The 26,553-nt window shown below is 47.0% G+C and overlaps 1 protein-coding gene across 9 annotated transcripts in view; it reads right to left on the bottom strand.

Moving 5' to 3' along the window:
- ZC3H11A (zinc finger CCCH-type containing 11A) overlaps nucleotides 1–26,553 on the bottom strand; it is a 120,465-nt gene that overhangs the window by 36,165 nt on the left and 57,747 nt on the right. For all 9 annotated transcript variants that reach the window (XM_077295440.1, XM_077295448.1, XM_077295442.1 and 6 more), the window contains 5 exons: nucleotides 15,860–15,979; nucleotides 13,018–13,141; nucleotides 12,734–12,925; nucleotides 11,377–11,484; nucleotides 9,179–9,259 (listed from right to left, as the gene is read on the bottom strand). In XM_077295440.1, coding sequence (XP_077151555.1) covers nucleotides 9,179–9,259; nucleotides 11,377–11,484; nucleotides 12,734–12,925; nucleotides 13,018–13,141; nucleotides 15,860–15,979 — 625 coding nt within the window. The remainder of the gene's footprint in view (nucleotides 1–9,178; nucleotides 9,260–11,376; nucleotides 11,485–12,733; nucleotides 12,926–13,017; nucleotides 13,142–15,859; nucleotides 15,980–26,553) is intronic.

The following is a 26,553-nucleotide window of genomic DNA, read 5'->3' as shown; positions in this document are numbered from 1 at the left end:
GACAGCAGTCCATTTGCTCGTATTCTTGCTGACGGTTCTGAGTACAAAAGCTTAATCCAACCAATAAAGCCTGGACCAAAACCCATGCACTGAAGCGTAGCAAACAGGTATTTCCATTCCACGCTGTCAAACGCCTTAGCGGCATCAAGGGACAGAACTGCCCTCCTCCCCACATTGTCTGCCCCCACTTGCATATTGAGATATAGTCTTCTAACATTTAGGGCCGTTGACTTATGAGGCATGAATCCCGTCTGATCCGAGTGTATTAGAGATTCCACGACTTTTGAAAGACGAATGGCCAACACCTTTGCTAATAGCTTAATATCTACTGTCAGAAGGGAAATTGGTCTATACGAGGCCGGGAGGGTAGGATCCCTATCTTTTTTTGGTAAGACAGTAATAATAGCTTCCCGCATAGAAGGCGGAAGGACCCCAAGCCCGAGGCTATCATTAAGTGTAGTCAATAATATTGGGAGTAGAACCGACTTATATTTTTTATAGACCTCCACTGGTATGCCATCCACCCCCGGTGATTTGTTATTAGAAATAGTGTTCAGAGCCTCTTCAAGCTCATCTAAACCCAAAGGTTCATCTAACAAAGCTCTATCCGCATCAGAAAGTTGCGGGAGCCTGGCGGCTTCTAAAAAGTCTGCAAGCTCTTCCGTGGAAGCCCCAAAATGAGAGGAATACAAGTTAGTGTAAAAGGCCCTCAAAATCCTTAGAATTCCCGGTGAATCCGTAATAAGTGTCCCATCCCCACCACTGAGCCCAGGTATGAACGAGGACCCTTTTTGTGCTGACGTTATAACCGAGAGTAGGTGCCCCACACTCTCTGCACTTTCAAAGAATTGGGTTGATTGGAACATACGTTTCTGCACGGCCGCCTCTAGAGTCATTTTGGTCACTCGTGACTGAGCATCCCTAAGTCTCCTCTGTGTGTTAGGGGTGACCTGCATTGAGAAAGCCCCCTCTGCAGCCTCCAACTCCTGAAGTACAAGTTTAGATTTTTGTCTTGAACTAGACTTAATCTTTGAAATCTCGCGAATAAACATACCACGCAAGTATGCCTTCAGAGTCTCCCACACCACCAGACTAGAGGCTGAGTTCTCATTAAACTGAAGGAATTCCTGTAATTCCGAGGTGAACATATCTGTCTTATCCACTAGCTGCAACCAAAATGGATTTAAGCGCCACAAAGGCCTACCCCGTGACACCACGTCATCCCCCTTGATCACAATGGACAGGGGTGAATGGTCCGACACTGTCCTTGGCAAATATTCAACATTTTTAATTTTCCCCAGCATGAGACCATCCCCCAAGGCCAGATCGATACGAGATAGAGAAGTAAAAGTAGGAGAAAAACATGAATACTGATACACCTCGGGATTCCTGCATCTCCACAGATCAGTTAAAGCTAGTTCTCGCAGGAGCGCCCCAAATGGTGTGCAATTACCTTCCGGTTTTATAGGTGCGTGATTACCTCTATCCCAATGGGCATCTAAAATGTTATTGAAATCACCCACCACTAAATATGGGACCCCTGGAAAACCTCTCAAAATAGTAAGAATTTGATATATGATCTTACTACTATATGGCGGAGGAATATATAAAGATATCAGTGTCATTGTAACTGCAGACAAGGTACAACATAAAATAACAAACCGCCCCTCTTCGTCCACCACCACCTGATTACATGAAAACTGAGCACCCCGTCCAATTAGTATACTAACCCCTCTGGAATACTGGGAATAAGTGGAGTGATATCCCGCCAATATCCATCTCTTATCTAGAATATTGAGTGTCTCTCGGGTAAGATGCGTCTCCTGCAGACAGATTACCGTTGGCTTATGATCCGCAATAAAAGAAAAAATTGCCTGTCTTTTTACTGGGGATTTCATCCCTCTAACATTCCAACTAAGAATCCTAACTTCCCCCATAACTAGTAGTTTCAGTCATACAAAACAATATCCAGTTAATCTTAGCCAAACCTATTTTAACATATGTGCACATATCAAAGGACCTAACACCCCCCCCATTCCCTCCCACCCTCCTAACAACCCATCCCAACATAACTTTAAATTGTGTTGGATTCATCCCACTCTGGTATAGATAAAACCCCCAACACCAGGCGTTTCAGTTCCCATCTCGCCCCCCACATTTTACAGGATAACACCCCACAGCACAATGTGACCATCTGAGCACAGAGACAACTTAAAATGTCTAAAAGTTCACTTTTCCCCACTGCGGTCTTCCATCTCTCTTCTTAAATGTTGTTCATTCAGATCCAACCAATCAGCTGCCTCCATAGCGTCCAGAAAAAAATGAGATTTATTCCCAGCCTCGACCCGCAATTTAGCCGGGAACATCATTGAGTATTTCAGGCCAAGAGCCCTCAGCCGTTTTTTAATGTCAACAAATTTTGCTCTCATTTTCTGCACTGTCGGCGAAAAATCCGGATAAAATGAAACTCTAGAACCATCAATAGTTAGTTCAGGGTGATCTCTTGAAAACCGAAGAATGTTGTCTCTGTCTCTGTAGTGAAGTATTTTGGCCAAAATAGGTCTTGGTGGATGGCCGGGGGGAGGGGGACGGGTCGGAATTCTATGAGCGCGCTCCACCGCGTACAAGTGAGTCAGAGTGGCCGGTCCAACTTTCTCCTTTATCCAGGTCTCAATAAAAGTAGTAGGATTTTTGCCCTCGCATCGTTCTGGCACACCGACAATGCGAACATTATTGCGCCTGGACCTGTTCTCCAAATCATCCGTTTTGTTCCAAATCGCAGCAATATCTTTCGTGATCTCCTTATTGTGCTGCGCAGACGCAGAAACTGTATTTTCAACCACACCAACTCTTTTTTCCCCAATTGCCCAGTTCTGTCCTTAACTGTGTGAAGATCATGTTTTACATTTTGCATTGATTCCTGTAAAAAGCCCAACTGAGTGAGCACATTAGTAATAGCTGATCCACACTGCATAACAGCCACCAGCACGTCCTTTATAGTGGGCTCAGCAGGAACCTGCAGCTTCAGCGCTGTGAGCTGCTTCTTATTTTGTTCCACCAGCTCTCCCCAGCTAGCCAGGGCCTCCTGGTTCCTCTGCCCTCCAGCACTTTCAGTCTCCTCCTCCCCCTCTTCACTCATCCCCCGCTCTGTACCTTCTCCTCCTGTGTCCGGATCTTTTCCAACTGCATGGGGAGATTCCTTCTCCAATTCCTCCACTCGGGCAAATCGCTGCAGACGAGCCGCTACTTCTCTGTTTCTGGCTGCACTATCAGTCTCTGCATCTGCCAGAGCATGTGCTGAAGCAGCAGCGCCATCTTGGGAACCAGAGGCCATCTCTCCTGTAATCCTCCTTTGACCTTTTTTCGGCATGTTGCACGCCTGGAATGCTCCCTCGATGGCCCGAGGACCTCCACCAGTCCCCAGGGCCTCTCCACAGATAATTACTGGCTGTGCTGTGGGGATTTAGCAGCAGTAATTCACTAGGTCATGCAGGAGCTCTGCAAGCACACGTCCTCCTCACATGCTGCTAGGCCACGCCCCCGGCTGCCTGATTTTCTACCCCCAGAATGTGCACGGCTGATATGGCGGGAACGTGACATTCCGCCCATAGCAGAATCCTTGTTACCTCTATCATAACATGTTTGCTGCGAGTTCCGCCTTAATGGTTTATTATGCCCATGGCGTTGTCCGGCTGTATGCGGACCAGCTTGAACGCGAAGAGGGTCTGCCATTGGCGAAGGGCAAAGAAAATTGCCCTGATCTCCAGGAGATTGATGGGGAGAGCGGCCTCTTGGGTGATCAGTAGCCGTGCGCTGTGTGACGAAGAAAAAAAACACTCCGCAACTGAGGAGACTGGCGTCGATAGTGATGACCTGCCATCAGAGTGGAAGGAAGGACTTCACTCATAGGACTGATGCCAATGGCGCCAATCTCTTCCCTAGAACTCTCATGCAAGACCGAAGGGGGAGAGAAGCTGGTCGCTTTTGAGTACGTATCTCCTGGCAGAGGGATGAAAACTTCTCCTTTGGAAGGAAGACACGGGCTTGGGTCTTGTGTAACCTTATACCCTGAAACACCAAGTGCTGAGCTGGGGTCAGGGAGGACTTCTCCCTGTTGATAATCCAGCCGAGATGAACCAGAGTGTCCAGAGTAAACGGAAGACTCTGGTCGTAGTCTCAGCGGGACGGCCCCTTTATCAGAAGATTGACCAAGTAAGGAATTATGAGAAACTTGGAGCAAAGGATGTCTATGACCGCTGCCATGACCTTCGTGAATAGTCTCGGGCCGAGGCCAGGTCGAAAGGAAGGGCCGTGAACTGATAAAGATCCTCCCGGATCGCAAACCGTAGGAACCTTTGATGCTGAACACAAACAGTAATGTGAAGAAATTCTCCCGGTACCATGGAGGCGATAACCGAACGTAGGGACTCAGTCCTGCAATGGCAGATCCGAAAGTGACAGTTCAATTGCTTGATGTCCAAAAATCGAAAGGGGCGATCAGTCTTTCTTCGAGACTATGAAAAGAATAGAGTAGAACCCAGAAAACCATTTGTTCCGGGGGACAGGTACGATTACTCCTGTGCGTGGTTGGGAAGAGACACCTGAAGAACCCATGGGGCCTGCGACGGATGTCTCGGTGGGCGAGACAGAATGAAACGTCTTCCTGAGTGAGAAGAAGTGTCTATTTTGTAGTCTGAAGTCACTATCTGTCTCGAGATTGAAGCAACCTTTTTCCAACTAAAAAGGACGTTTAGGCTTGGACCGGGGGAAGCGAGGTGCTTTTCCCGTCAGTGGCATCCAAAATTATTTGATCCAACTTGGATCCAAAAAGTCTAGAGCCTTGGAAGGAAAGGTCAGCGAGGGAATTTTTGTGACGGCGGAACCGCCTTCAACGCTTTCAAGCAGAGAATGCGGTGTATAGCAACGATGTTGCTGGTAGCCCTAGCGGAGCAACCAGTCGCATCTATGGAAGTGGTCACGAGATTGCCGGCATGAGCAATCAAATATGCCATCTCATCCGGAGGAGCTGCCGCTAGAATACCCTGATGAAGCTTTCTTGCCCAAGCAGACATGGACTTTGCCACCCAGGTGAAGACAAATATGGGACAGCGGGAGGCGCCAGCTGCTTCAAAGGCTGACTTAGCCAAGGATTCAATCTGTCTATCCGTAGAATCCTTAAAAGATACACCGTCCGATAGAAACAAGACTGTCTTGGAAGACAGGCGAGAAACCGGCGGTTCCACATTAGGGGATTCATCCCATTTACCAATGAAGACTGGCCTACAGGGGTAGAGAATATCTAGCGGCTTCCTTTCTGGGAAGCGCTTTTCAGGGTGCTCCCAGTATTTAGACATAATCGCTTCAAATTCATTGTGATTAGAGAAATTCCGGGAAGGACAGTTTACCTGTTTGAAGGAAAAACCGTGCTCCTGAGCAGGTGCCTCGTCCTCCTTTAGGTTCCGAGTTTGGGTAATTGCCAAAATAAGGCTACTGACCATGTCCTGCATCTTTGAGTTCTGGTCTGTATCAGACTCTGACTGGGAATCAACCTTCGACCCAAAAGCTGCCTCCGAGGAGGGGGCATAGGGTGAGAAATGCATCCGAAGGATGCAGAGGGACCCGGAGAACTAGAGGAACTGGAAGGAGCCTGCTACCTTTGCTTTATACACGATTTGACCCTGTGGAGGTCACGGTCAGGTGCGTGCTTATCAACATGAGAGGTGTTCGGCGCACTGGTGGCAGTTGTGGAAGTCTGTCCAGGACCTGGAACAGGGACTGTAAAACTTTTGTCAGATCTGAGATCGACTGACGTGGCAACAGCCCACTCCAGAGGCAGTGCTTTCATCCCGGGCATTAGGGTGCTCCTGTGGGGCAGACATGGTGGAGGGGTTGCAGGACAGGCAGAGAGCAGAGGGCTGGCCTGAAGACTACTACCTGATGCCAGTTACAACCAGCAGAAAGAGCAGTGGAAGCTGTCTGCAGAGAGCTCAGGATATAGCGGTGTCCCCCATGAGTAGAGCACCAGCAGGACTGTAGAGCACGCAGGATATGGCGGTGTGAAGAGGCTGATGCAGACGCTGCTTCTCCCCACACTGCTCTAATCTGCTGGCCAGCAAGAGAAAGCAAGCATCCTATTGGCTGACACACCAGGGACGGGGACAGCCAGGACACTCTGCTGGCCAGTGAAAACGAAGGTCCCCGTCCAATCGGCTGACATGCCAGGGGTGTGAACAGCCAGGAAGGAGAAGTTCCGTGATAGAGCGGAAGAAAGGGTGCCGAAAAAAAAACAAAACGCGGGGGGTGTGGGCAGCTCAAAAGAAGAAGGACGAAGACGCGTCCTATTGGATAAAAAGAATGCGCATTTATACGCACACCAGTGACTGGCTAAAAGAAAACAGGAAAGGTGCAGCCAGAAAAAGGGAGGGGGGTGTGCGCAAGTGCTGAGCCTGGCTATGGGAAATATGGCTGCGGCCGCCAGCTGTTCCCTACCACCAACGCCGCCTGGCCCCTTGGGATGAAGGGACAGCGTACCCAAGGATAACGCCTGCCGCTGCGGAGGGAGGGGTGGGAGACATACCTGCGGTGAATCCCGATCCCTCTGCAGCGATGAGGATCACATCAGGAGTCCTCGGGTGGGAGAGGGTCACTGGAATCCAGGATCTTCCTTCCCACACCATCTCCAGATGGTGCTGAAGACGGCATCAACCCCTTACAAGAAGGGGGAGGCCCACTGCTGGTGACCAGTCTTCCTCCCAGCCCTCTCAGAGGAGAGGGGTGGGGTGGAGAAAAGGACTGGCCACCGGGAATTATCCTGAAACACCAGTAAAAGTGACAGGGGAAAAAGTCCTGCCTGCGGGTCTGAGAGTGGGCGATGTGGGTGACACCACACTGCTCTCTCGGTTGCATAAGTGTGGGAAAACAGGGGGAGAAATTACACCCCGTTACCCTGAAGACGAAGAAACCTGAAAGACAAAAGGAAAAGATTAATAAAACAACAGGTGACCTGAAGTCTGTGTGCACACGTTGCTGATTTTTCGCGTTTTTTTCTGAATAAAAACGCTATAAAACCACAAAAAACAGCATACAATATGCATCCCATCATTTAGAATGAATTCCGCATGTTTTATGCACATGATGCGTTTTTTTTCCGCAAAAAAAAACGCATTGCGGTAAAAAACGCAGCATGTTCATTAATTTTGCTCTTTTTTTTTGCAGATTTCCCGGAAAAAAAACGCATCAAAAACGCGGTAAAAACGCGGCAAAAAACGCATGCATATTTCTTGCAGAAAATTTCAGGTTTTTCTCAGGAATTTTCTGCAAGAAATCCTGAACGTGTGCACATAGCCGAAAGGAAAATACGGATCTGGGATCAGATCCAGGTCCGCCTCCTACAGACACTAAGCTTAAACTGAGGTACTTTGTGCCTGTCGGTGGGTGTACACTGCAGAGGAGGAGCTATTTTCCTTTTTTTGCCTAGTGTCAGCCTCCAAGCGACAGCAGCATACACCCATGGTTGTTTGTGTCCCCCAATGAAGCAATAAAGGGCAAACCAGAGGGTGATTTGATCTTGTGTTTTTTTTCCCCCCATACTAGTTAACTTTTTTTCAATTTATTAGCAGTGATGAGCGAGTATATAAGGCCGGAGTCACACTACAGCGAGATACGGACGAGTCTTACAGGTTAAAACCAAGCTCTGGCACCGGCACTCTGGAGCGGAGCATGCAGCTCCATGTATTGCTATGTGGCCGTACGCTCTGCTCTGGAGTGCCGGTGCCAGAGCTTGTTTTTAACCTGCGAGATTCAGCCGTATCTCGCTGTGTGTGATCCCGGCCTTAGTTGCTCGAGTTTTCCCAAGCATGCTTGGGTGGTCTCAGAGTATTTGTGAGTGCTCGGAGATTTAGTTTTTGTTGATGCAGCTGCTAGACAGCATGAATACATGTGGGGATTGCCTGGTTGTTAGGGAATCCCCGCATGTATTCAGGTTGTCTAGCAGCCACAAATCATGCAGATGCGTCGACAAAAACAATCTCTGAGCACTCACAAATACTTGGAGACCACCCAAGCAACAAGTATACTTGCTCATCATTATTTATTAGTCATCTTCGAAGTCTTCAAGCTGTGACCGTGTGATAGCTTGTTTTGTACACAGCAGTACTTCAGCACTGCTATGTATAGCCCAAATCACAATCTCCTACGAATGCCAACTAGAGGCTGGCTTTCACAGAAGAATCATCATGACAAGCAGGTGGTCTTCAGCAGACCTCTGGATGTCATGGCAGGCCAGCGGGAGCGTGGAATGACGCACTCTCCTGCATGCTAAATGCCATTGTGAGATTGACGACGTGATTTAAAAAGTTAACAGCTGCAGAAAGCACTCCATCCACGGCTGTTGGACACATGATGGCTGATTAAATCAGCCATCATCTGCCGGGAAAAATGCAGGCTCAACCTCAAAAGGCAGGAACAAAACATATGACATAAATCCCTTCATGACATGAAATTCATGTAACAGCAGTTTTTTTTATACACTAGTGCAGGTCTCTGGATGAGTAGTCCCTCCAATCTGCAGGATGTGAATATGTAAGGTTGGGTTCACTTTACGTTTAAGCAGTCCGTTAGACGGACTGCGTTACACCACGGCATAACGCGGTGTAACGCAGTCAGTTAAGCACCATTTCGTCATTGACTGACGGACCCTCGGACGGGGGTAGCAGCGTTTCCAGGTCCGTCACCGCTAGCACAGATAGAGCATCTGCTAGCTGTATCTGGGATAGCATGTCGGCACTTGCGCTAACGCAGCCCGTTTAACGCATGTGTTGAACGGGCTGCTTTAACGCAATGTGAACCTAGCCTAAAAGATATTTTAAAAAATAAGTTTACTTCAAACATCATCGGTCTGCATATTATATCTTAAAGTCTGAGCTCCTGTGGTTACCAAGTTACTTGCAAATGTTCTTTTACTAGTTACCATTGCAGACAAAATCAATTCCTATACATTATTTTGTAACATACTGACAGATACTGGCCAGCCTTGGGCCAAAAAGGAGTCTCTTTTGCTCTTAGTTGGACTAATGTAGCCTTATAGAGACATTTAGCATGTACTGCAGCTTGCCCGATACACTCTAAAAAAAAGGTACATAAGAAAACAGCCTTGAATTTGAATCAGAAGACATCTTACCATTGCTGGCTACCTCTCGATCCTTCTGTTTCTCAGACTTTAATTCTTTTAGTGTTTTAATACCATAGTTTAGGTTAACATCTGCAAAAAAGTCAAGAAAATCTGTATTTCCTTAACAGCAATAGTGGCAATTTTTATGCATAATACATGGAGAGAGAGTGGCATCTTTAAAACTCCTCACCGACCTCTGCCGTACTAGTACTGTGGAGGTCAGATTCCCTGCTTTGATGCGGGCTCCGGCGGTGAGCCCACATCAAAGCCAGGACATGTCAGCTGTTTTGAACAGCTGACATGTGCCCGCAATAGTGGCTGGTGAAATCGCGATCCACCCGCCGCTATTAACTAGTTAAATGCCGCTGTCAAACACTGACAGCGGCATTTAACTACCGCTTCTGGCCTTCGGGCCAGAAATGAAAGAAACGACAACCCCCGTCACATGATCGGGTGTCAGCGATGCGTCGGCATAGCAACCAGAGGTCTACTTGAGACCTCTATGGTTATTGATGCTGGATTGCTATGACCACCACCCTGTGGTCGGCGCTCATAGCAATGCAGTAAATCTACTAAATAGGAGCAATCTGAGGATCGCTCCTATGTAGCAGTGCCGATCAAGTTGTGCCAGCTTCTAGCCTCCCATAGAGGCTATTGAAGCATGGCAAAAGTTAAAAAAAAAAAAAAAAAAGGATTAGCCTGATCGCTAAGCGGCATAGCGAGAAAAAAAAAAAAAATCGAAACACCACCAGAATAACTTTTTTGGGTCGCTACAACATTGCATTAAAATGTAATCACGGGCAATCAAAAGAACGTATCTGCACCAAAATGTCAGCTCGGCACGCAAGAAATAAGCCCTCACCCGACCCCAGATCACGAAAAATGGAGACGCTACGGGTATTGGAAAATTGTGCAATTTTTTACAATTTTTTAGCGAAGTTTTGAATTTTTTTTACCACTTAGAAAAAACATAAGCTAGACATGTTTGTTGTCTATGAACTCGTAATGACCTGGAGAATCAAAATGGCAGGTTAGTTTTAGAATTTAGTGAACCTAGCAAAAAAGCCAAACAAAAAAAAGTGTGGGGCTGCACTTTTTTTTCGCAATTTCACCGCACTTGGAATTTTTTTCCCGTTTTCTAGTATACGACATGCTAAAACCAATGATGTCGTTCAAAAGTACAACTTGTCCCTCAAACAATAAGCCCTCACATGGCCATATTGATGGAAAAATAAAAAAGTTATGGCTCTGGGAAGGAGGGGAGCGAAAAACGAAAACGCCAAACCGAAAAAAGCTGAGATCATGAAGGGTTTAATTGGGAAAGGGCGTGATCTGAAGATAGGTTCCACTATCCTTCACCTTTAGGATTACTTGAGACTGTATAGGCAGGCAGATATGTGATGCTTACAAGCTGTGATCTTTCTTCCTGCTGTCACTAGTAGTGTCTCCCACCCTTTCCTTACTGGGCTAGTCTTTTAAAATATATTTTAGTCTGGTATCAAGTGAAAGCAAAGATTGTATTTTTTTTTTAATATCACTAGCAAATAAGCCAAACTAAAAACAAGTGTGGGAATGCACTTTTTTTTGCAATTTCACCTAACTTGGAATTTTTTTCCAAGTTTCTAGTGAACGACATGCTAAAACCAATGATGTTGTTCAAAAGTACAACTTGTCCCGCAAAATATAAGCCCCCACATTTCCATATTGACGGAAAAATAAAAAAAGTTATGGCTCTGGGAAGGAGGGGAGTGAAAAACGAGAAAGGGCAAGATCTTGAAGGGGTTAATGTGATACAAATCTTCCTGACACTTGTTGACCCTCATAATCCATCATTTATAACTATGATTTTGTAAAAACCTATGCCAGATTAAAGCTGCCCACACCCAATCAGCTTGCTGATCATCAAGACACACACTGGTTATCTGTCTACCCTATATCATTTGGAAAGTGTGGAGAAGCCTGCTCATGCATCGCTCTCTAATAGCTCAGTTTGTCTATGGGCTTTGCTGGGCTGTTTCTAATAAAGCAACTTTAGTAGTTCACTCTGATGTAATAGTTATGGCTCCAGATTGGCTGCAGCAGTCACGTGACAAGCCGATAAAAGAAGAGACTAAATCACAGGAACACCCACCATGGGATGGAAGGGAGTAGAAATAGTTTTGATTTTATTTGGGGCACTTAAGTAGGAGATAACCCCTTTCATTTACCTTTTTTCACTGATTTTCTAGTAGATAATGCATGTATTCGTTGTTGATTTCCAGGTGCCATACTATGCTGTGAAGAATTCTTCATCTCCTCACCTTCTGAAAATTGATCTTTCAAGAAAAAAAAAAAAAAGTAAAAATTAAATAAATTAATTTGACAAACCTGACATTGTGTGGAACGCCAATCTGAATTGCGCTTGAATTCCTAAACAATGGAATTCAGCTGTGCCTACAATAGAGAAACTGGCTTCAATAATGCATATTTACAGGTAAAAATATCAAGTGGTGGACTCTTTTCTGGTGGCAGTAGTCTTTTACAGGGCTCAGATGTCAGTTTCTCATACGAGTTCTGTGAAAATAACTTATCACTATTCTAGCCTATTCACTGAGATGTACTCAATCTTGATGAGAATAAAATTGTTTGAAGCAAAGTCTATAGGTCTGAGAAAAAAAAAATACAAAAACTGGAAAGCACTCAGGTGCCTTGCGTGTGCGGTTTGATATGAGATAGTTGAGAAACCTCAATTTTTTTTTAGTGTGTCTGGGAAAAATTGATGAAAATGGCAAATTTCTGATGCTAAAACTGACAGTGAGCAGATGGATTAGAAATAAAAAAAACGATTAAAAATACTAGAAAAATCACTGACTTCTGAATGAGGCTTTAGCTGAATACAATAGTGTTGACAAATGTGTACCATATTTTGCGGTTTATAAGGCAATCCCCAAATCCTGAGGAGAAAAATAGGAAAATAAACGTTGTTTTACTAAAATTGTGGTGCTTCTTACAATCCAGGTGTCCTCCTATAGCTTACCGGGGGTGGTGGCTCGGTGAAATATTCTTACTGGAGCGTCAATGCTGCGGGCCCGGAGCGGGGGGTGTTGTGGTCGTGGTGCGGTGGTGGTACGGCAGCGAGCGGTAGCCCTGTAGCAGCAGCCATTCTTCTTCCGGGGTCCGGCCTCTTACTCGGCGCAGATAGAAGAAAGCCGAGATCTCCATCTGCAGCCATTTTCCTGGACACATCACGTAGAGGCAGGCGGGGATGGAGATTTTGGCTTTCCTCCATCTGCGCAGAGTAAGAAGCCGGACCCCGGAAGAAGAATGGCGGCCACCGTATGGCTACCACTCGCCACCATTCCACCACAGCAGGACCACTACTCGCTGCTGTACCACCGCAACACCCCCAGCTCCGGGCCCGCAGCATTGATCTCGCAAGAACAATGTTTGGTTTATAAGACGCACTTCCATTTTCCCCCTAAGTTTGGGGATCATAAAAGTGCGTCTTATAATCCGAAAAATACAGTACTTAATTACTTTACCCCGCAAAATTGTGTACTAGGTTATCCTGCAAGTCAAACTCACCATCGTCATCTTCATCATCATCAGCTGCATTTATGACCACAGGTGGATGTGTAGGACTTGGAACATTCTCTGTAGCTTCCATTTTTTTGACCCCACGTAACTGTGGTGTGGGGACCACAGAAAGCTTAGCTGGGACTGGCGATGGTAGAGAGTTCTGCACATCAGGTTCACATAGTTCAGGCATTGTCACTGCTATGGAAGAATATTTAGATGCATCAGGTCAGCTGCAAAGTTAAAGCAGATGAAAGAATATTTGCCAAGTACACAGAAAGCAAAACACTCACCCTTATTGGGAGGAAAGTATGTGCCATCCACAAATCTCCCCTTTGTGTGATAGAAAGCACAGTTTGCCTTCTGACAACCAGAGATCTGGTTTTCCCAGTAGCAGGCTATCTCACTGCGCTTTTTCTGCAAAGATCAGATCACAATTAACATGGTGAGAATAATATTCTCCTTAATATAAAAATGTTACAGCACTGGACAAACAAGAAAACACCAGAAAGAGTATAAGTAACATAAAAAAAACTTATTAAATATGTAATTAAAAAGAATATATATATATATCATATATATCCTACAATTGTAATGGCAGAGGCTGTAAAAACCATATACAAATCAGGGAAGACAAAAACATGTATTATCCTCAAATGAGGTTCTATCACGTCTACAAAAGGAGGCATCCTGAGGAAGTTACATAACGAAACGTGCGTTAGGGTGGCGGGAGTGCCATCACTATAACCTGTCCTTCAATGTACCATATTTTTCGGATTATAAGATGCACCCCAAATTTTGAGGAAAAAAAATAGGATTTTTAAAAAAAATAAAATGGTGGTGCTTCTTATAATCTATTGCTTACTGGGGGTTGTGGCTGCGGTCAGCGGGGTCCCTGGGTCGCTGCTGGAGGCGCAGGATGGGATGAGGGGTGTTCCAATGTGTGGCGCGCTGCTGCGGCTTCCCAATAAACACTATTACGTTACAGCTTTTTTCAACACCTGCCTAAAACTTATTTACAGTGATACATATGCCCAGAGGCTGCCCCCTGTTGTCAAGCTGCAATCTGTGATGGAATCCAGGCAACTGTTTATTACTCTAAAGAGTCACAACAGTTCTCACCGAAATTGATAACCTGTCCATGTCCAATAGTAAAAAAAACAAACAAAAAAAACACACACCTACTGGATCCTCCAAGTAGAAAGATGCACTTTGATCCAGGTACCTGCTGCGGGTGTCTGGCGCTGGGGGGTGTTGGGCAGTGCTGCCTGGTGGTGCTCATGCTGGTCTCCGGTGCAGCCCCCATGCACAGATGGAGATCTCTGCACCGAAATCTCAGGAGATGAGATCTCAGAGCTGAAATCTCATCTCCCGAGATCTCGGCGGCCCTTTTCCTGGAGTCCACCGCACAGGAGGAAACCCATGGAACTGCCGGGGGCTCGAACGGAGACTAGCATGAGCACCACCGGGTAGCGCAGGACACCACCCACAGCGCCGGACACCCCCATGGCACCGCCAGCTGCGCCAGACACTCCCTCATCCAGCCTGCGGCCCGCAGCAACGCTACTGGGTAAGGTATATCCGCATTATAAGACACACGCCCAAGTTTGGGGGAAAAAAGTGCATCTTATAATCCGAAAAATATGGTAAGTCCCTTTATTTACATGTATTAAGTTTGCACGCCATTAGGCAGCTTTTTGCACTATATGCACTTTTACTGATTGTAATCCACTATTCAAGGTTTATATTTTGTAGACATGTTGTAGAACCTCATTTGGGGATAATACATGTGGTTTGGCCTCCCCTGATTTGTATACGGTTTTTGCAGCCTCTGCCATTACAATTGTATACTTCATATATGTGTTTTTTTTAATTACCGTACATATTTAATATAAGATTTTTATGGTATGTATACTCTCTCTTTCTGGTGTTTTCATGTATTATAAGAGTTAAAAGTACACTGTTCTAAGTTTTTGGGTAGCTTTTGTTGCTCCCAAGTACTGGACAAACGCCTGGTGCAAGTATGAGCAATAAAAGCAAGGATGGGTGATTGATGTGCATAGCACTCATAAATAGCCATCATTATTCTAGCTATTATACTTGATATTGGTTAGTAAAGTCATGATGTACTCTCTGTCCTTCATTGATCTCAGCACGCCCTTTTAGATTATTGAATAATGGATCACTCTCTTCTATTTTTGCACATTAAGTTATACATCACCAAAAAGCTTATTATTTTCAAATTGAACTTGTCTTATTTTATATACCAGATATAGGGCAGAAAAAAAATACTCCATAAAGATGCAAAAGGTGTGATCCTGAATCAGCCATTTATGGAAACAATACAAAAAAAGGATTTTTTACAACCCAAAAATGATCCACATTTGGCTATGCAAATTGCCTCTTCTGAGAAAAAGAGGACTTAACTCTATAGCGCCACCTGTTGGAAGTAGCGATCCTACAAGTCACAATCAACCCTTTAACGAGTCGTGCTATATGACTTAGGATAAGAGCCAAATCAGATACGGATTTGGCTTTTATCCTAAGTCATATTGCACGACTCGTTAAAGGGTTGATTGTGACTTGTAGGATCGCTACTTCCAACAGGTGGCGCTATAGAGTTAAGTCCTCTTTTTCTCAGAAGAGGCAATTTGCATATTTAATTTCCCAGAGGAGCATTGCACGGCGAATAAGCCTCCTTACCTTGACAAGCCAGCTGGTATGTCACTCTCCATAAGGAGAAACGTTACCCCTTAGACCACATTTGGCTGTCACTTATTGATCTAGAATAGACATGAGTTAATCTGTCCGGGTCCCTCCTTATTCAGCAAGCTATAGCGCTTACCGAAGAAGCTGCAGCAGGAACCCACATACCTGGAGCGCTCCGATAATCAGGTGTCCAGCGCTGCAGCTGTATGTGTTGCGGCTGTGTGACAGTCACAACACATGTATGGAGAGTCGGTGTGCTGTGGCAGTGACACAGCCGCGACAGATGCAGCTGCGGCGCCGGACACCTGATTATTGGAGCGCTCCAGGCATTCGGGTTCCTGCTGCAGCATCTTCGGTAAGCACTATAGCTTGCCGAATAAAGAGGAAGGCCAAGATATTCGCTCATCTCTAATCTTGAGCACTTACATCAATTTCCATGTGGCGAAACTTGCAGATTTGGCGAAAACACCGGCCTTCCTTCCACAAAGTGCAAACGGTTTCATTTCCTAAGGCAGCCTCAGAGTGACGGAATGCACAGCCGTCCCCCTGTTGAAAAGAAGGAGACATTTGTACCAACTTACTGATCCCATGAAGAATAATGAAGTAGCATAAACAAAAATTATTCAATTATATATTGGATATGGAATATCCAAAGTATATAGCATAAGCTGCTTAACCACCTGACCGAAAACCACACGTCATTTGCAGTATATAGATGCCTGGCCACACGTTGACATACATGTTCATCATTCTGATTGCAAGGACATGGGAGTATTGTGTAAAAGTTGTAAAACCTACAAAATTACACGAAATTGGTATTGCCAAAGCCGCATGTCACTTGCAACAGCAACTGAAAATCTAACATTTTAAATATTTGGGGCTCAAATGTAGGTCACAATGTGCCACCATGGGAAATGGCTAGATGCGATATCACAATGCGTGTCACATGTCATTTTTAAAATGCACCCACAAGTAATGGTGGCCCTGGGCAATAGTTTTTGGTGAAAAAAAAATTATCCATGAGCAAGATACTAAGATGTAGTATAAAGATAGACAAGAGTGTATAATGCACCACATTTCTTATCCAACACAAGTCAGCGTGACAAATTAGGTGCACTCTAGCCCCTTCCCGCCATGGAAATGTTAGGTTTTCGTGTTTAAGTTGTATAAAAAAAAAAAAATTCAGAATTTTTTGTTTTTGCTTAGGTCATCATTTTCCAAGACACTTAACGTTTTCATTTTTCTGCCGCTGGAATTGTGTGAGGAATAGTTTTTTGGGATCGCGAGATGATGTTTTAATTGACAATTTCGGCGGTAGGTACATTCTGATTGTGTGTTATTGCAGCAACCAAAAAAAAATTACAAATCTGGTGGCTAGACATTATGGTAGCCTTTCCCATTTGTTTTGTCCACATATTAGACCTTTTTGGGATGAAATCTCTTCTCTTATTTCTATTATATTAAAACGTTCGGATTTTTCTCTGTCTCCTCAGTTGGCCCTGCTCTCGTTGAATGCAGACCAAATTGACTCCACCTTTTAGGAAACTTGTTATACATCTGCTTTTAGTTTCTAAGAATGCTATTGCTTTTTTTTTTTTAATCTTCTAAAGTACTCTCTTCACAAGAAATTATTGACAAACTGGCCTTGCATAAATCCTATGAACAAAAAGAGGGATTTTTGGTACTCACCGTAAAATCTTTCTTGGAGCCTTCATTGGGGGACACAGGTAACCATGTATGCTGCTGTCGCTAGGAGGCTGACACTATGCAAAAAAAGGAAAATAGCTCCTCCTCTGCAGTATACACCCACCGACAGGCAGGAAGTGTTAAAGCAGTAGTAGAAGCAACCAAAACTCAACATATATACCAATCCAAAAACGGAGGCACATAGACCAAATAATGGTACAACATATGTAGCAATCCAACCTGAAGACACATAGATCAAATAATGGTACAACATACCAAATAATGGTATCACATATGTGCCAATGCAACTAGGAAGGTACATTAATGGTACAAACAAGATAGGGAGGGTGCTGTGTCCCCCAATGAAGGCTCCAAGAAAGATTTTATGGTGAGTACCAAAAATCCCTCTTTTATCGCTTCATTGGGGGACACAGGTAACCATGGGACGTTCAAAAGCAGTCCCTAGGGTGGGAAACAGGAAGATTCAAGGAATAAATGGGCTCAGGTCGGTCAGTGCAAAACCGCCACCTGCAGCACCTGCCTTCCCAGGCCTGCATCAGAAGAGGCATGGTATGAACCCTGTAAAGACTAACAAAAGAGGGCAAAGATGACCAGGTTGCGGTCTTACAGTCTGGAAAGCCAAATCCTGGTAACGCACAGCCTAGGAGGCCCCCACCGCAGGGCGGAGTGAGCCTTCACCCCCGGAGGAGCCTGCACCGTCAGAAGAGGCTGTTTGTCCTGAACACGGAATGCCTCACGGCAACAGAGAAACTAGAAGCTAGGAGCCCTTTAAGGCAACCTTCGGAGATGATGAGCAGGGAATCAGATTGACGAAAGGGAGCAGTCCTTGAAAGGTAGACTCGAAGAGCGGTGACGGAAACCAGCTTGTAGAGGGACTTCTCCAGCGGATGGACTGGAGAGACACAGAAGGAAGGACAATGACTTTGTTAATGAGAAAGGAAAAGACCACCTCGGGAAGAAAGGAAGGGCCAGGTCCGAGAACCACCTTGTCCTGATATAGGATCAGAAGTGGGGAAAGGCAGGACAATGCCGCTGACTTGAAAACTCTCCTGATGGACATAATTGAGCAAAGAAGACAACTGTCTAAGACAGGAGAAAAAATGTCATGTGTTGAATGGGCTAAAACATGAGCGCGCTGTGGCGCGCCTAAGACCAGATTAAAATCCCATGGATTTATCGGAGGACAATAAGGAGGAGCTAGGTGGGCGACTCCTTGAAGAAAACCGAGAATGAAAGGAAAAACGGACATAGGGACCAGACCCTTGTCCATACTCCACCAAAAGAAGGCCTTTCAGTATTTGTAGTAGATACGCAAGGATGCTGGTTTCCCGGTCCAAATCATGGTCTGAATGACCAGACGGGGAAAAACCAGCCTCCCCCAGGACTATGGCCTCAATGGCCATGCTGTGAAAGACAGACTATGAACTGTGGTGGAAGAGAGAGAGAGCGCGAGAGAGAGAGAGCGAGAGAGAGAGAGCGCGAGAGAGAGAGAGCGCGAGAGAGAGAGAGCGCGAGAGAGAGAGAGCGCGAGAGAGAGAGAGCGCGAGAGAGAGAGAGCGCGAGAGAGAGAGAGCGCGAGAGAGAGAGAGCGCGAGAGAGAGAGAGCGCGAGAGAGAGAGAGCGCGAGAGAGAGAGAGCGCGAGAGAGAGAGCGCGAGAGAGAGAGAGCGCGAGAGAGAGAGAGCGCGAGAGAGAGAGAGCGCGAGAGAGAGAGAGCGCGAGAGAGAGAGAGCGCGAGAGAGAGCGCGCGCGAGAGAGAGAGAGCGCGCGAGAGAGCGCGCGCGCGAGAGAGCGCGCGCGCGAGAGAGAGAGAGAGCGCGAGAGAGAGAGAGCGCGAGAGAGAGAGAGCGCGAGAGAGAGAGAGCGCGAGAGAGAGAGAGCGCGAGAGAGAGAGAGAGCGAGAGAGAGAGCGCGAGAGCGAGCGAGCGAGCGAGCGAGAGAGAGAGAGCGAGAGAGAGAGAGAGAATCTGGACGGCCTGGAAGCTTCCAAGGGGCGTCTATGAACATATTCACCAGGCCTTTCTTGGCCAATCCGAAGATAACAGGAATATAGGGATCCCTTCTTCCTTTATCCTTTTCACAACTCTCGGGCCAAGGGAAGAGACGGAAAAGGAGAGCGCAGATGGAATTGTGATCACGATATTACTAGAGCATCGTAACAGGTGGCTAGCGGTCCCGGGATCTGGCTACGAACCAAGGAACCTTGTGGTTTATCCAAGACGCCACGAGGACAACGTGCGGAGAGCCCCATTTCAGCATATATGGAAGAAGACAGAGGGGCTGAGCCATTGGCTGCCCGAAGAAAGACCCAGATGGCACAGAAAATCGATTGCCCAGTTTCCAAACCTCGGAATGTGCACGGCTGATATGGCGGAAACATTACGCTCTGCCTCTCGCAGAATTCTTGTTAACTCTGACTTCATTCGTTTGATGAGAGTACCGCCTTAACGGTTTATGTAAACCTCGGCCGTGGCGTTGTCTCTTGGGCGTTCCAGTGGACCTGCGCTGTATGCCGAAGAAAAAGGGGCTCCGCAAAAGAGGAGACTGGCGTTGTTGGTGACAACCTGCCACTAGAGAGGAAAGAGGAACTTCCTTTATAGGACTGATGCCGATGGCATCACCAGATGAGGGACTGCCTCACTCAGAGGAAAAAGCACAGGATTGTCCAAGGAAAGGACCAGCAAGCCCACTGAAAGGGGCGGGCATGGAACTAGGCAAAAGGAACGGTTTCTGAGGCGACAATCCATTTCCCCTAGAACTCCTATGCAGGACCATAGGGGAAGAGAAGCTGATCGCTTTAGAGTACAGAAATCCCTGGCAGAGGGATGAAAAACCTTCTCCTTTGGAAAGAAGAGACGGGCTTGGGTCAAGTCGAACCCATACCTAGAAACAAAAAGTACTAAGCAAAGGTGAGGGAGGACTTTTCTCTGTTTATAATCTAGCTGAGATGGACCCGGATATGTAGAGTAAACTGAAGACTCTGGTTGCAGCCTCAGCGGGATGGCTCATTGATCAGAAGATCGTTTAAGTAGGGAAATATGAAAACTCCCTTGGATAGAAGAATGACCCTGACCGCTGCCATGACGTAAATAGTCTATGAGCAGAAGCTAGGATGAAGGGGAGGGCCGTGAACTGATAAGGACCCTCCTGGATCGCACATCATAGGAGCCTCTGAAGCTAAACACAAACAAGAATGTGAGAAAAATTCTCCCGAGTCCATGAAAGTGATTACCGAACTTAGTTACATCGTCCTGAAAAGACAGTACCGAACGTGACCGGTAAACCGCTTGAGGACTAAAAACGGAGGAGCGCTCCGCCTTTCTTCGTGACTAAGAAAGAATAGAATAGAACCCCGACAACAGTACGTTCCAGGGGACGGGTATGATCACTCCTGTGAATGGCAGGTAAAGACTGCCTGAAGAACTGCTGGGGCCTGCGATGTATGTCTTGACGGGCGAAAAACCAAAAGGAAATTTCTTCCTGGGGGAGAAGAACGGTCGATATTGTAGCCGGACGTCGCTATCTCTTTTGAGTTTGAAGCAACCTTTTCCTATTAAAAGGACATTAGGCTTGGACCGGAAAAGCGAGGTGTTTTTTTTCCCCCGCCGGTGGCATTCGAAACTATTGATCCAGCTTGGATCCAAAAGATCTAGAGACTTGGAAGGCAAAACCAGTGAGGCCAGAGAATGCGGTGTATGGCAACGATGCTGCCGGTAGTCGTGACGGAACAACCAGCCGCATCAAAAGGGGAGCGGTCACAAGATATTTGCTGGCATGGACAATCTGATCAGCCAGATCTGGCCTCCCATCCGGAGGAATACCTTGACTAAGTATTCTTGCCCAGACAGACATGGATTTTGACACCCAGGTGTAGGCAAATGTGGGACAGAGGCGCCAGCTGCCTCAACGGCTGACTTAACCAAGGTTTCAATCTGTCTATCTGTAGAATCCTTAAGGGATGCACTGATCAGTAGAAACAAGGCTGTCTAGAAAGACAGGCGAGAAGCCAGTGGCTCCACCTTAGGGATTCTGCCCATTTATCAAGAAGGCCTGGTCTAAAGGGGTAGAGGATGTGTAGCTTCCTCTTAAATGGGAGGCGCTTTTCAGAGTGTTCCCAGTGTTTAGACATAGTCATGACAAGTTCCCTGTGATCAGGGAAAATTCCGGGAAAAACATTTTTACCCATTTGAAAGTAACGGAGTGCTCATGAGCAGGAGCCTCATCCTCCTGTAGGTTCAGAAAGTCTTAGTTACTCACCGGTTAACGGTGTTTTTCGGAGTCCATGACAGCACTACGGAGAGAGGGGTTCCGCCCTTCAGGAACAGGAAACCTACAGATACATAAGGGGGCACCTCTCCCATGCATCAGTTGGTTTACAGAGCACAAGAGGACCACCAAGGTTAATAGCATACATAATAAACAATGATACAATAACTAACTATTCACTACCCGTGAATTATATAAATAAAGGAAGAGGTGTACACCCAGAACTTAAGAAGACGGGAGGGTATGTACAGGTGCGGTCATGGACTCCGAAAAACACCGTTAACCGGTGAGTAACTAAGACTTTATCGGTCGTCCATGACAGCACTACGGAGAGAATTACAGAGAGTAACTAACTAGGGAGGGACTACAGCTTGCAGCACCCTTACACCAAAAGAGAGATCAGAAGAGGCACCCAAGTTCAATCTATAGTGGTTATAGAATGTGTTTGGGGAAGACCAAGTAGCAGCCTTACAAATTTGGTCGATCGACACCTCCAATCTTTCTGCCCACGAAGCCGCCATAGCTCTAGTGGAATGCGCTTTCAGACCTTCAGGCGTCGGCTTGCCCTTTGAGATGTATGCCAGCGAGATAGCCTCCCTGATCCATCTAGCTAAAGTAGATTTTGATGCTCTATGACCCCTCCTACTACCCTGATAGGACACGAATAGGGCATTATCTATCTTCCAGGGATCAGTTACTGCTAGATACTCCAGGATACATCTTTTTACATCTAAAGTGTGTAGCTTCCTTTCCTTATCGTTAGTAGAATTGGGGAGGAAAGATGGAAGAACTATTTCCTGTGTTCTGTGGAACCTGGACACTACTTTAGGAAGATATGCTGGATCAGGGGATAGTATCACTCCATCATCCCTAAGCTGCATGTAAGGGGGGACCCTGGATAATGCTTGGATGTCGCCTATCCTACGCGCCGATGTTAGGGCCACCAGGAAGGCTACTTTAAGAGATAAATTTTTAATAGAGGCTGAAGAAATTGGCTCAAATGGGGCCTCTGTCATGGCTGAGAGGACTAGGTTCAGGTCCCATGGCATGACCCTATTCTTCACCATTGGCCTAGCCCGTTTTGTTGCCCTGATGAATCTGCTGACCCAGTGATTCTCAGCAATATTGCAGCCAAAGAGGGCCCCCAAGGCTGATACCTGCACTTTAAGTGTATTTGGGGATAACCCCATATCCAACCCCTTCTGTAAGAATTCTAAAATCTGGTCTATTGGTACTGACTGACCAGCTATTACCCCCGAGTTTTGAAGGAACCTCTTCCAGATCCTGACATAAATCTTTGTGGTGATTATTTTTCTGCTCTTCAGCAGAGTGTTAATGAGGCCTGGAGAGAACCCCCTATCCTTTAACAGCGCCCGCTCAAAATCCACGCCGTCAGATGAAGGCCAACCGCCCGAGGATGGTAGACTGGGCCCTGGGATAGGAGATCCGGGATGTCTGGCAAGACCCATGGGTCGGATATCGACATAGCCCTCAGGCATGGAAACCACGTCCTTCTGGGCCAAAAGGGGGCAATTATTATCACAGTGGCTTTGTCCTTCCTGATTTTCCTCACCACCAGAGGAAGTAGAGATAGGGGAGGAAAGGCGTAGGCTAGCCTGAAGTTCCAGTCTATGAGGAGGGCGTCCACTGACAGAGGATTTTCTCTGGGGTTGAGAGAGCAGAATTGTGCCACTTTCCTGTTTTCTTTTGTGGCAAACAGGTCTACCTCTGGTTGACCCCATCTTTCCACGATGAGGTTGAAGATGAAGCCGTTCAGGGACCACTCTCCCTGCCTCAATGTGTTGCGGCTTAAGAAATCCGCCGTAGTGTTTTCTGCCCCTCTTATGTGAAGAGCCGTCAATGAGAGAAGATGTTGCTCTGCTAGATGGAATAGTCGATCTGCTACGCACATTAGGGATTTGGAACGAGTCCCGCCTTGGTGATTTATGTATGCCACGGCGACCCGATTGTCCGAGAATACCCGCACGTGGTGGCCCTGTAGATAGACAAGGAGTGATTTAACTGCCTGTTCCACAGCCGTTAACTCCTTTAGGTTGGAGGACATTTCTATCTGATCCCGATCCCAAAGCCCCTGGACCAATGTATCCCCCATGTGAGCCCCCCACCCAGAAGGGCTAGCGTCCGAGGTGACTATACGAGTTACATTATATTCCCAGGGGACCCTATTGGACAGGTTCTTTTGGTCTAGCCACCATCCGAGGGATACAATAGCGTTTTGGGATAGGGTCAGCCGGCTCTCCAGACATCCCCCCAACCTTTTTTGTTGTAACAGCACCTCGCCCTGCAGTATCCTCGTATGATACTGGGCCCATCGGACCGCTGGAATACAGGACGAGAAAGAGCCTAACAGAGACATGGCTCTTCTAAGGGACATGGTGGGGTTTTTAGAGGCATTCAGCACCTGAAGGTGCAGGCGATCAATTTTCTCTTGAGGCAAACGGCATTCCTGAACCTGGGAATCCAGGGTCAGGCCTAAAAATCGCTGCACCGTCATGGGCTGTAAGCGTGATTTTTTAACATTTAGCAACCACCCCAGACGCTCCAGAGCCGACATCACGTTATGTAACTGTTCCAGACAGTGATCCGCCGTTTTACCTACGATAAGGAGATCGTCCAGGTAGGGGATTATTAGAATGTTGGACTCATGCAGGTGTGCCATAACTTCCGCCATAACTTTGGTAAACACTCGAGGGGCGACCGATATACCAAAGGGGAGGGCCCTGTACTGGAAGTGTCTGATTACTGATTACCCCATCCAACCTTACCGCCACCCTCAGGTATCGTTGGTGACCTGCATAAATAGGGATATGGTAATAGGCGTCCTTCAAATCCAATACTACCATAAAGCAGTTTTTAAACAGCAGCTTTATTGCGGTGTTAATAGTTTCCATTTTAAATGATTGAACGGTCAGGAAATTATTAAGAGCCCTAAGGTTAATAATTGTTCTGAAGGAGCCGTCAGGTTTACTTATTGGGAATAGAGGAGAGTAGAACCCTCTACCCTGTTCTCCTTCCGGAACCTCTGACAGGACATTTTTATTGAGCAGGTCGTGAACTTCCGTTTCCAGGGCCGCCTGTTCTGCTGGAGAGGACCCGAGTGGGGTAATTCTGAAGAAGTCCTGAGGGATAGAAGAGAACGCTAGCCGCAGACCCATAGCTATTAACCTCAAAATCCAATCACTACTGGAGATTTTGGACCAGGCCGGGTAGAAGGCAGATAGTCTACCTCCCACCGGGGCGACTAGTCATTGGGGTGGTTTTTTGACCTCATGAGATGGCTCCTGACGTCCTCCACCTCCAAACATAAATCCAGTACCTTTCTTCTTTTTCTTATCCCATCTGCTCTTGTCTCTGGCTGGTCTTCTCCGAAAGAATCTCTTCCCTGGGAAGGGACGCCTGTAAGAGGCAGTTGGTAGATTGGGAAACAACTTCTTCTCGTCTCCGGCTTTCTCCAGCAGTTCGTCTAGGACTGGACCAAACAGGTATTCCCCTTCGCATGGGATAGAGCACAGATGGGATCTGGATTGAAGGTCACCCGGACAACATTTCAGCCATAGGGCCCTGCGTGCTGCGTTTGATAGTCCGGCCGCCCTAGCTGCCATTCTTGCCGAATCCGCAGATGCATCCGCGAGAAAGGCAGCGGCATTCTGAATTGTTGGTAGGAATTTCAACATAGAATCTCTGGAAACACCCCCTTCCAATTTAGACCCTAGCTGATCCAGCCAGACCATCATCGATCTGGCTGCACATGTCGCAGCTACAGCAGGTCTCAGGGCACCCGCCGACATCTCCCATGTCCCTTTAAAGAATGTGTCAGCCTTCTTATCGAGAGGATCCTTTAGGGAAGCCATGTCGTCGAAGGAGATAGATGATTTTTTAGACGCCTTAGACACCGCTGCGTCCAATTTCGGCGCCTTATCCCATGTGTTCACCATGGGGTCCTCAAAGGGATATCTGCGTTTAAAGGCCGGTGGAAAAGAGCCTTTTTTCTCTGGCTTTTTCCACTCCCTTTTGATGAGGTTCTGAACCTTGTCGTTGAGCGGAAAAGACCTACGCTTTTTAGGGTCTAGACCGCCAAACATTAGGTCCTGTGCTGAGAGTTCTGGCCTTTCGTCAGCCACCCCCATGGTGGATCTAACTGATTTAATTAGTTTGTCCATTTGGTCCAACGGGAAACAGAAACGGTTAGACTCCTCTTCCGAAGAGGACGCTGAGGAGACAGAGGCGTCTGAATCATTCTCCCTACTAGGGCCAGCGGACGAATCCGAATCTGAGGCGCTAGGCTCCCTTCTTCTTTTGGAAGACTCCCCCCGGGAGAGGGATTTCAGGGAATCTTTCACCTCCTTCCTGATAATCTCCCTAAGGTTTGATGTGAAATCAGGAGACTCTTCCGCCACCTATGGGAGCGGAGAAAAAGGCTATGTAAATTATCTGGCGCTACCGCTATCAGTGTTCCCATCAATTTATTTCCTACCGTCTGCCGTACACACGACTGACAAAGTCTCTTAGGGTAGGCGTCTGGCAAAGGGCAAGCGCATAGCGCACACTCCTTGTTTTTTGTTTTACCAGCGCTTTTTTTCCCCTACAGAAATAAACATAGGAAAAGACTGCATCAGGGTACATTCACGAAGATCTCTTACCCAGGCAGTAGCGGTAGGTACCGGATTATTGGGGGGTCGGTCCAGATCCTTCTGTTTAGATCTGCGACTGGTCTGGTTACTGCGTCCGCAGGTCTTCAGCTGGGGGTTCGCATGGGACTTCTCCGAGGATCCGTCCTGCTCCTGCTCCAGCAGACCGACGGCAGCTTCCGGCTCATCCATAGCTGCAGATGGGCTCACAAGCAGCGCTGCAGCATTCTGTTTGGCTATAAATAGCCCTTCCCCCGGATCCGGAATCAGTGCAGGTGTGTGGCCAAATCCACCCCCCCGACTTGCAGGTCACTGCTCCCCCGCCGCATGCAGGACAGCGGCGTTTTTAGAAAAAAAACGGCCGGTGTTTGACTTCCGGTCCTGGCCCCGCCCCCTGCGCGTCACTTCCGGTTTCGGGCAGAGCGCTCAGGAACGCGCCCGGAAGCCGGGGAACGGTGCCGCCGGACCACCCAGCCGCCCCCCCGCTACGCTACCGCCG

Source organism: Ranitomeya variabilis, chromosome 3, assembly GCF_051348905.1.
Source record: "Ranitomeya variabilis isolate aRanVar5 chromosome 3, aRanVar5.hap1, whole genome shotgun sequence".
In the NCBI taxonomy this organism is placed as follows: domain Eukaryota; kingdom Metazoa; phylum Chordata; class Amphibia; order Anura; family Dendrobatidae; genus Ranitomeya; species Ranitomeya variabilis.
This window is presented reverse-complemented; position numbering and strand designations above follow the sequence as displayed.